A 10986-nucleotide genomic window follows, 5' to 3' on the forward strand; every position below is an offset into this window, starting at 1 on the left:
GTGTCCGGGTAACTCTCCCCCTCCCTGATGTCCTGCAATGTCGGCACCTCAGACTCCAACTCAACAATTCTGAGTTGAAGTTTCTCAAGATGCAGGCCCTTACTGCAAACGTGGTTGCCCGGGATCACAAACTCCCACATGCTGCAGTCACGGCACACCACCTTCACTGCCAGTCCTATATGACCTTGTTCTTTTTAATTAAATGTAATTATTTTTTTTTTAGTAATTTAGTTTAAAAAGTTTAGTTTCTTGACTATTCACTTGATATAGATTAAATTATGGGTAATGAAATTAAATATCTACTTGTAACACAAAGCACTACAAGTAGTGTGGGCAAAAAGCAGCAACCCCTTCCCGACTTCTCCGAATTCTGACTCTTTCCAAATTCCCAAATAAAACACTCAGTTTAAGTCACTCCATTTAAGACCGCTCTGTGCAGACCGCCTAACAATTTGGACCTGAATTTATTTGGTCCCCACATGATACAATCTTTATTCACTGACAATTCATTCTTACGAACAATGTACGGATGAATATCTTCCTCTGATACCAAGTTTGGCCATCCATTTGCAATGAAATCATACAACTTTGACATAACTGGGTCATATTTGGTTGCCCGACCAATCTCTTCAGCTGTGACTGGCAGCTCATCAAAGTATGAGAAATAGAACACTTCTTCCCTATCGGGTGTAACTTGTGATGGGGATGGCAACCTGGACATGGCATCAGCATTACTGTGATCAGCTGATTGTCTGTATTCAATATCATACATATATGCTGACAAAATCAAAGCCCATCTCTGCATTCGGGCTGCAGCTAAGGTTGGAACTGGGGACTTTGGATGGAGGATTGCTGTCAGGGGCTTATGGTCAGTAACTATGGTAAACTTACGACCAAGCAAGTATTTGTGAAACCTCTTGACCCCAAAAATCAATGCCAAAGCTTTCCTTTCGATATGCACATAATTCCGCTCACTGGCACTGAGAATGCGTGAAGCAAAAGCAATTGGTCTCTCCTCCCCACTATCTAGTACATGAGAGATCACTATACCAACTCCGTATGGAGAGGCATCACATGCTAGCTTGATCTCCTTAGATATGTCACAGTGAACTAACTGGCTGGCTTTTCTCTACTAACTGGCTTTTCAACTCCTTGAATGCTGCATCGCATTCTTTTGACCACTTCCAAGGGACCTGTTTTCTCAACAGGTCAGTCAGCGGATATAACACTGTAGCCAAAGGTTCAGAGACATTCTTGGGAGTGGGTGCATTTCTGATTGATTCCAGCTTTCCCTTGGTTGGATGTAAACCATCTTTGTCTACTCTGTGCCCCAAGTACTCCACTGAGTTTTGAAACATCTCACACTTGTGAGCAGTCACTCATACTCTTTGCTTCTCTAGCCATTTGAACACTTAATTCAACACCTCATGATGGATTTGCCTGTTCTGTGCTGAAATGAGCATGTCATCCAAATAACACACTACCCCTTCAAACCCTTGCAGAATCTGGAATATGTCGGGGGTGGAAGACACTCCGAATAATAGCCTATTGAACTGATATAGGCCTAGGTGAGTATTTATAGTCAAGCATGATTTGGACTCTTGACCTAACTCAGAGGTAGGCAGGCGTTTGTTAGTACTAACTTTGAAAAGATCTGGCCACCTGCCAGCGTTGTGAACAAATCTTCCATATTTGGCAATGTATTAGGTAGCTTATGCTCTAGAACCTGCTTTACGGTTACCTTATAATTACCACACAACCTTATCTTACCATCTGATTTAGGTACAACAACAATGAGTGTAGCCCAATTACTCAGATCTACCTTAGAGATAAAAATTCGTCATAGCCCGGCTTGAGGAGGTTACACCGCCTGGGCGCGATGTTTACCACCTTCAACCGAGATATTCATTATTAGCGCCCCAAGAGGTGAGTGAAGCACTAAGGGAAGCGTCCCACCCTACTCTTAGGGCGCTACAGCGTGGTAGCGCTGCGGGGATAATGAAGGTCTAGCACTGCAGGAAACCAGCATCCTAGCACTTAAAGTGGAGTTCAGCTGGACCACCCGAAAAATGCGAGAAAGTTGAAGGGAGCATTGAGATGTCAGACCTCAGAATCACAGCAACGTTTCAAGGTTTCATACACCTTGGGGCCTGCTTTAGTCAAAAAAAAAACCTGTTTCATTTCTAAATCCACTCGGTTACGGTTTACATCATCGGAGACTTCGACAATACTAATCGCAGTGCAATACGTTTCTAGCAGCTCCACAGACGCTCCGAAAGTGTCTGGCCACAATGGAACTCACCGAAGCTCCTTATTATTCGCATAGATGCAGGCATCTAGATTCTGGCAACGGCGACGGTTCAGCCACATGGACTCAAAATAATTACCTCAGATTTGTAAGTTTTTCTACAAAACAAAGAAGCTCTAACAGTCTCTCCATTGGTTAGCAGGATTATCCTCCAACAAAAATTTCAGATAGGGTATCCATTATCCTATCCTCAACGCTAATATGTGATACCTTGAGACACAACATTACAGAGAACTGCACAATCTGGCTTCCGGTTAAGAGCTGCACAGTACAAGGCTTTATTATTATATATATCAGTAGTCCACCAGGTGACTCTGTTACAGGTAGCACCATACTGACCCAGCTGGCCGAGTCCTGAAAGACATAACTGCGAGACTGGGCCTGCAGCAGGTGGTGAGAGAACCAACATGAGGGAAAATCCGACTTTATGTTGTCCTCACCAATCTAATTTTTGAAGATGCATTTGCCCATGACAGCATTTGTAGTAGTGTCCATCGCACAGTCCTTTTGGATATGAAATCCCGTCTTTACACTGAGGTCACCCTCCATTTTGTTGAGTGGCTGTCTTTCTCGCTGTCTCTCCTGCTGTCTGTCCGTTTCTCTCTTTCTGTCTGTCTGTCTCTCTCTCTCCCTGTCTCTATCTCTCACTCTCTCTGTCTCTGTCTGGCTGTCTCTCTTTCTCTCTCTCTGTCCCTCTCGCTCTGTCTCTCTGTATCTCTGACTCTCTGTCTCTCTCTGTATCTCTTTGTCTGTCTCTCTCTCTCTCTCTCTCTGTCACTCTCACGGTCTATCTCTGTCTCTCTCTCTTTCTCTGTCACTATCTCTCTCTTTGTCTCTCACTCTGTCTGTCTGTCTGTGTTTGTCTCTCTCTCTGTCACACTATCTCTGTCTCTGTCTCTGTGTCTCTCTCTCTTTGTCTGTCTCTGTCTGTCTCTCTATCTCCCTCTGTCTCCCGTTCTCGGTTTCTCTCTCTGTCTCTGTCTCTCTCTCTCTCTATCTCTCTATCTCTCATGTGTCTAGGCTATGATGCTGACTCATGGAGCTCAGGCTCCTGCAACTCTTGTTAGTTTAACTTACATTGGGTTAATAAGTGTCGACACATGGCCAGAGGTGGGAATAATTGTTTCAAACAACTGCCTCTTTAGTTGGACCTATCTGCACGCCTTACAATCAGTTATTTGACAACTAAAGCGTGTTGACGATGGTGTCAGGGTGTGCTCTCCCACCACCTCCGGCTTGCCACACCCAGGGCGCCAATGGTGTAGCAACGTGCAAGGGATTCGAGTGAGCCTGGGAACACTGCGCCCTTGTGACGGAGCGAGAGCAGGCAGCGACACTGCTCACAGTGATCGAGCACAGTCTGTAACACTTAAACTGGAGTCAGGCAACCGATCGCTGTGGTGTAGCAGTAAGAACAGTAAGAACTATCAGGAAAGGATGAACAGGCTGGGGCTCTTTTCCCCTGAAACAAGAGAGCTGAGGGGTGACCTAATAAAGGTCTTTAATATCATGAAAAGGTTTGATAGAGTGGATACAGAGAGAATGTTTCCACTTGTGGGGAAGAGAATAACTAGAGGCCATCAATATAAGACAGTCACCAAGAAATCCAATAAGGAATTCAGGAGAAACTTCTTTACCCAGAGAGTGGTGAGAATGTGGAACTCGCTGCCACAGGGAGTGGTTGAAGCGAATAGTATCAATGCATTTAAGGGGAGGGCTGGACAAGCGTATGAGGGAGAAGGGGATAGAGGGTTATGCTGATAGATTTAGATGAGGAAAGACGGGAAGAGGGTTGAGTGGAGCATAAACGCCGGCACGGACTGGTTGGGCCAAATGGCCTGTTTCTGTGCCGTATATTCCATGTAACCACTTCAGATTTCAAATAGTCTCTGGTGCACAGTGTAATGTGATTCTGCATCACCAATATCAAAAGGCAACAGGAGATTTTAAGCTAGCAAAGATTGAGCCATTCCAGAGCAAGATTGTAGCTCATGGTGGTTCCAGGCTCCCTGTGAAAGGACAAATCCAAATCCGGGTCCAACGTGGTGATTATTGGTGTAAGCTGCACTGTAAACTCATCACTGGCATGACAATACTCCCGTTGCTGGGTAGACAAACCTGCCTGGGCATGGACAGCATTCAAGATTCACGGCGCGGCCCTGGACAACGTGGACCATTTCCCATATCTCGGGAGCCTCTTATCAACAAAGGCAGACATTGATGCAGAGATTCAACATCGCCTCCAGTGCGCCAGTGCAGCCTTCGGCCGTCTGAGGAAAAGAGTGTTTGAAAATCTACCACCAAGCTCATGGTCTACAGGGCTGTAGTAATACCTGCCCTCCTGTCTGGATCTGAGGCATGGACAATGTACAGAAGGCACCTCAAGTCGCTGGAGATATATCACCAACGATGTCTCCGCAAGATCCTGCAAATCCCCTGGGAGGACAGGTGCACCAACATCAGTGTCCTCGCCCAGGCCAACATCCCCAGTATTGAAGCACTGACCACACTTGATCAGCTTCGCTGGGCAGGCCACATAGTTCGCATGCCAGATACAAGACTCACTAAGCAAATGCTTTATGCGGCGCTCCTTCATAGTAAAGAGCCAAAGGTGGGCAGCGGAAGTGTTACAAGGACACCCTCAAAGCCTCCCTGGTAAATTGTGACATCACCACTGACCCTGGGAGACCCTGGCCGAAGACCGCCCGAGCTGGAGAAAGTGCATCCGGGAGGGCATTGAGTTCTTTGAGTCTCAACACAAAGAGCGTGAAGAGATCACGCGCAGACAGCGGAAGGAGCGCGCGGCAAACCAGCCCTAACCACCCCTTCCCTCGACGAATGTCTGTTCCACCTGTGACAGAGTCTGTGGCTCTCGTATTGGACTGTTCAGCCACCAGAGAACTCACCTTGGGAGTGGAAGCAAGTCTTCCTCGATTCCGAGGGGCTGCCTATGATGATAATGGTGGAATGAATAGAGTGCCCTCTGCTGGTATAACAGCAGTCACGCTGGACAACAATAAACCACTGACCCAGGAGAGTTCAATACTGACACTTCCAGTCTTCAGTAGGACTGGACAATATTTATTCAACCATCACCTAGAACAGATGAACTGGTTATTTAACTCATGTTTCATACGTTACAATAGTTTCATGGTCAACAGTTTTATGGGAATTTCTGACCAATAAATATAAAATATTTATTTTATCCTGCTGGCACTTATTTTCTCATTGCTATTTACTTTATCATAATGCTTCATATTTTTCATAGATTGTTTCCACTGGTCAGTGCGACAGTAAAGAGAGTACAAATTAAAGACAAAGGGTGAGGAATTGGGTTACCTTGTGCCTCCGTTAGTGCCCCTGGGGCAAATGTGTTTGTAACCGGGCACAGCGCTGTTAACGACTCCCACCATATTGTTGGGAGTTTAGCAGTGGCGCTACGGTATTGCGTCCAGAGAGCGTGATGTCATCACTGAAGGTATCGACCCATTAGTGCCGCGGCTCCTAAATTGGGTTTCACCCCCTACAGCTGTGCCGGGCGATAAAGGTGCCAGCTTCAGGGGACACATACCGGGTGACCAGCCGCTACCAGGGCGAAAATTAAAGGGGAGGTGGCCAACTGCTGAAAAAAAATCTCACCTTTTCGTTGCCGTTCCGCATGCGGTTTCTTTGCGGGGTTGGGGCCGCGATCGCTCGGCCCGGTGTTCTCTACATGAGTGCCGGGCTGAGTGCCGGTGGTCGAGGTCGGTGCTTTCTTCTTTGGCAGAGTATGCAGCTTTGACCCTTGACTTTAACTGAGGGACGAGCCCCACAGACGCAGCCGCGCTATGCAGCTAAGTGTGTAGCGCTGCTGAGGTGTCCACCCATTACCGCCCCACGGATGGAGCCCCAGGGATGGCTCCCCAGGGATGGAGCCCCAGGCATGGAGCCCCAGGAATGGCCCCAGAAATGGCACCCCAGGAATGGCCCCAAGGATGGAGCCTCAGGGATGGAGCCTCAGGGATGGAGCCCCAGGGATGGAGCCCCAGGTATGGAGCCCCAGGTATGGAGCCCCAGGGATGGAGCCCCAGGGATGGAGCCCCAGGGATGGAGCCCCAGGGATGGAGCCCCAGGGATGGAGCCTCAGGGATGGAGCCTTAGGGATGGAGCCCCAGGGATGGAGCCCCAGGAACCCGAATTTAGCGAGCGGGGCGGGACTGCCACGCCTGCCGCAAAGTTTCGTGCCTCCCAGGTGTTACCGCCCCCAAAAGGGCAATTTAGAATTTCTAGGCCAATAATTTTGAATTCTCTGCCATAAACCATTGCTGAAGAAAAGTCCATAAATTATTTTAATGGGATTAGATAGTTGCTTGAAAGCTTTGGGGATTGATTGAGCAGGAGAGTGGGATAAGGCTAGGTGGCTCAAGGGGAGAAAACACATCGATGCAGAATTCATGAATAGAATGACCTTTTCATGTGCTGCACCATCCCATGTGTCTATTTCTTTACTGCTTATCTGCTGAACAAAAAAATCCTCTGTTCACTGGAGCTAGATCTTACTGCCAACTGTATCTGGATCCCTGTATCAAAACCAATTCTAACAAGACGTGACTTGATCCTCATAAAACATGATGAGCTTTAAGTTATTGTACATTGCGATTACAATGTGAGGGAGGTGGACAAGCAGTGACTCCATTGGTGGGGCAAGATCCCAATTTCGGAAAAGGGTCCTAAAACAAGCATTAGCTACGGCAAACCAATATGGTGTCGGAGGTGTTTTAATGCTGTTCGAGCGTGGGAAGTTGACCCTTGAATTGGACCTATTTTCCACCCAGAAAATGAGGTCCAATTTCACCCCTGTTTGTTGTGTATGCATGCCTGTTTACTGTGTGATGTCTGTAACACTGTATGCAACATTGAATGTGCCCTTGTACTGTACACACCTTACCGGTACACTGGAGGGTGCTGTTGCTGGAGACCCAGGGGTTACCTGCACACGGCAGGTAACCCAGTATAAAAAGGAACACACAGCTTGTTGGCAGGCACTCAGGAGCTGCTAATAAAAGACTGCAAGCCTGCAGAGTTTAAGACCATACCTTGCCTCGTGGAGTCATTACTAAAGGTGCCTACATACACTACAACTGGCGACGGGAATACGGGATCACGAACTACACGCTCAACAGGTCTAACCTCAGCAACTTTCAGCAATTTACAGAGGGGGAAGCTTGGGACGCTTTTGTGGAAAGATTGGAACACTTCTTCATAGCCAACGACCTGGACGGGGACACACCGGCCACACTACCGAACAAACGCAGGGTAATCCTGCTTAGCAGTTGTGGGCCCACCATCTACGGTCTCGTCAGGGACTTACTAGCCCCGGAGAAGACAACCACCAAGAGCTATGAGGAACTTCTAACAATCATACAGGAACAACTAAAACCGAAAGAAAGCATCCTCACAGCCAGGCACCGGTTCTACACTTACCGGCGACCTGAGGGCCAAGAAATTGCCAAGTATGCTGCACACTTAAGAAGACTAGCTGCACCGTGTGAGTTTGGCGACCACCTTAATAAAGCACTAAGGGACATATTTGTCATCAGAATCGGCCACGAAGGCCTCCTACACAAATTGCTCTCGGCTGACGCTACGTTACCCTGCAGAAAGCAATTCGAGTGAGCCAGGCCTACATGGTTTCGGCCAACGACTCCAGGCGAATACTGACCCAGGACTCTAAACTGGCGAGTGCAATGCACCGCATGGAAACTTCTAAAGGCAGAAATGCTGCCCCGAGTCCCGCAACCCTGAGTTCGCCACATGAGGCAAACCGGATGGCCCCGTGCTGGCGCTGTGGAGGAAACTACAGGGCCCACCGCTACAAAGACTATACATGCAAAGGCTACAAAGAAAAAGGGCACCTTCAGAGAATGTGCAGAAAAGGCTGTACTCACTGTCTCGGATGAGTTGGCTAATCACCGGGGCTCCGACACAGATGAAGATGTAGCTGCTCTAACCCTGGGAGAGGAGTATGAAATCTTTACCTGCTCCACTGGATGATGGAAGTGGACATCGATGGGGTCCCAGTCTCCATGGAGATCGACAGAGGGGAGAGCCAGTCTGTGATGAGCCAAAAGACCTTTGAGAAAATTTGGAGGAGTCCTGCCAATCGACCAAAACTGTCTCCTGTCCAGGCAAAGCTGCTCACCTATATCAAAGGTAAAATCTAAATTGTTGGCAGTGTAGACGTCCAGGTCTCCCAGGGCGGCGTGTTGCACAAACTCCCCCTGTGGATTGTAGCCAGCGACGGTCCCACGCTGCTAGGCAGGAATTGGATGAACTGGGTCCACATCAGGCAAAGTGGTGCTGTGGAAGAAAAGACCACCACAGCCTGCCTGCAGCAAGACCACAGAAAGACTGCAGCACCACAAGAACGTGGAAGAAAAGAGCACCACAAAATGACTGCAGCAGACCTGCATTCAAAATGACCTCCTCCGTGCCACGAGTCAACATGGAGGAGCATCATGTGACATCGAGCGGCCAATCGGAAAGCTCCTTTAAAGGAGACCGGTAACCCAAAAAATTTAAAGGGGAAGTTCCAACTATTTGAGTACACGGACTTTAAAGCTAAAGATGCAATTAAAGGGTGCAAGTATGAAAATGTATGCAATGTAACCATGAATTGTGATGCTGGTTTAACTAATGTGACTAATGAGATGAATGCAGGTGTCAGTAAGGTTAAGAACAAGTTTATTATACTTAACAATAATGATCGAGATTGTGAAATGCCTAATGTAACCATGTCTGTTGAAACCAGGACACCCAAAAGTGATGCAAGTGCTAGAATGTATAATGCAGGCTTGACTATGTGTGATCAGATCCAAGGTGTCATGTATACCGGTCGGACACTGCCAAAGGACATTGGTTTCTACAGGGACCATGCTGATGCCAATGGAATCCCCCTGTGGGAGACTCCCAGGTTCAGCAGGCTACCTGACCATGTAGCCTGGACCTTTGGAACGAATGTGATGACCCTTGCAGGACACACACACAGGCAGTGGGAGCAGACCCACTACAGGGACAGTGGTCAATGGGCAGTCCAGCCACCACCAATGGCAACCAGCACCAGACCAGCCCTACAGCCCCTGGCCACCAGGGCCAACACCAGAAGCATGAGGCCGATACACTCCAACTTCCTTGGCAAACCCTGGGATGACCTGACCCTCATCCTCATTGGTGGACAAGGAGCCCACCCAGTCTTGTGGCCCTGCCCACATCACAGTGTATACACACCACCCGAGGGATCCCACAACAGTGACACCTACTTGGTCTGTGTGTGAGGGAGTGGAAACGTACGAGGCCAGCCACAAGCACAGGGGTCACACCTGGCAACCACACAACCCTCACCACAACCTCCCATAGCCCACCACTGATCACCTCCCCTGGTCATGACAACAAGGATATGAAAAATGCTCAGGGGGGAGTATTGTTGTGTAGGCTTGCCTGTTTACTGTGTGATGTCTGTAACACTGTATGCAACATTGAATGTGCCCTTGTACTGTACACACCTTTACAGGTACACTAGAGGGTGCTGTTGCTGGAGACCCAGGGGTTACTTGCACACGGCAGGTAACCCAGTATAAAAAGGAACACACAGCTTGTTGGCAGGCACTCAGGAGCTGCTAATAAAAGACTGCAGCCTGCAGAGTTTAAGACCACACCCTACCTCGTGGAGTCATTACTAAAGGTGCCTACATACACTACACTGTTATCTCCTGCTTCCAACTTCCTTTCCTCTGGCCTGTCATCCACATTGGCATGATCTCCATTTCACTGGCATGATCACTGACTTGCTCTCCATTTGCTATGGTTCTACCTTCCATTTCTTTGTTCCTACAAGGTAACAAACAATCTGCCAGTCCCACCATTCCCTCAGTACTTCAGCCAGCTCCAAGACCTCAAGTCTGTGGGCAACTAGAATGCATTTATCAATCAGCTGGCTCAACTGCGTTAGGTAATATTGCGACAGCCAAATGCTCCCATTAGTTCAGAGCCACCTGGGAAGGCAAGACTGACCCCCAAACTCCTTTTCGGTAGCCTCCATGTGGAGAAGAGCAGGGATGTTTTTGTTGCAAGAAGTGCTTAAAGTTACTTTAATGTGGAGCCAGGAGTAGCAGGAATGCCCGCCAGTTCATGCTTGGCCCCCCCTCCCCACCCACCAGGACCTACCCGAGGGCCACTGGTCAGCTGCCTGGTCGTGACGGAGGTTCGGCGAATGTTTGGTGCGGAGGGAGATCGTGGCGGAGGTGCAGTGAGTGTTTTTGTGGCGGAGGAGCGGTGAGGGATCGTGGCAGAGGTGCGGTGAATGAGGGTTCGGGGCCCAGAAGAGCCGAGGGCCCAGGGGCAGCACGGGCCAGCCCACACTGCCATATGTGTGCGCACTAGGTCCGTGCAACAGAGCAGGTGTCCAGTCATCCTGGTTAATCCTTGCTACTGGATTAAGGCCTAGCTCTGTCGAGCCCGTGTGGTGGCTGATGTGCAACGGTCACCACACGTTAAAAAAATCCACGCACAGGCATCTTCCACCCCCTCAACTGGAGTTCGGGACTGGAACATCGGGTCCTTCATTGAAACATCTGTGAACTCATGGAAGCAAGCCATCCTCGTTCGAGGGACTGCCTATGATGATGAGGACAAGAAGAAAG

At 48.7% G+C, this 10986-nt stretch overlaps 1 protein-coding gene across 1 annotated transcript in view; it reads right to left on the reverse strand.

Moving 5' to 3' along the window:
* LOC139264179 (alanine aminotransferase 2-like) overlaps positions 1 to 8778 on the reverse strand; it is a 29607-nt gene extending 20829 nt beyond the window's left edge. The window contains exon 1 of the mRNA XM_070880264.1: positions 8326 to 8778. Within this exon, the coding sequence (XP_070736365.1) occupies positions 8326 to 8375 (50 nt within the window). The 5' untranslated portion in view covers positions 8376 to 8778. The remainder of the gene's footprint in view (positions 1 to 8325) is intronic.
* Between the last annotated feature and the right edge of the window lie 2208 nt (positions 8779 to 10986).

The sequence above is a fragment of the Pristiophorus japonicus genome, chromosome 5 (genome assembly GCF_044704955.1).
Source record: "Pristiophorus japonicus isolate sPriJap1 chromosome 5, sPriJap1.hap1, whole genome shotgun sequence".
NCBI lineage: Eukaryota > Metazoa > Chordata > Chondrichthyes > Pristiophoridae > Pristiophorus > Pristiophorus japonicus.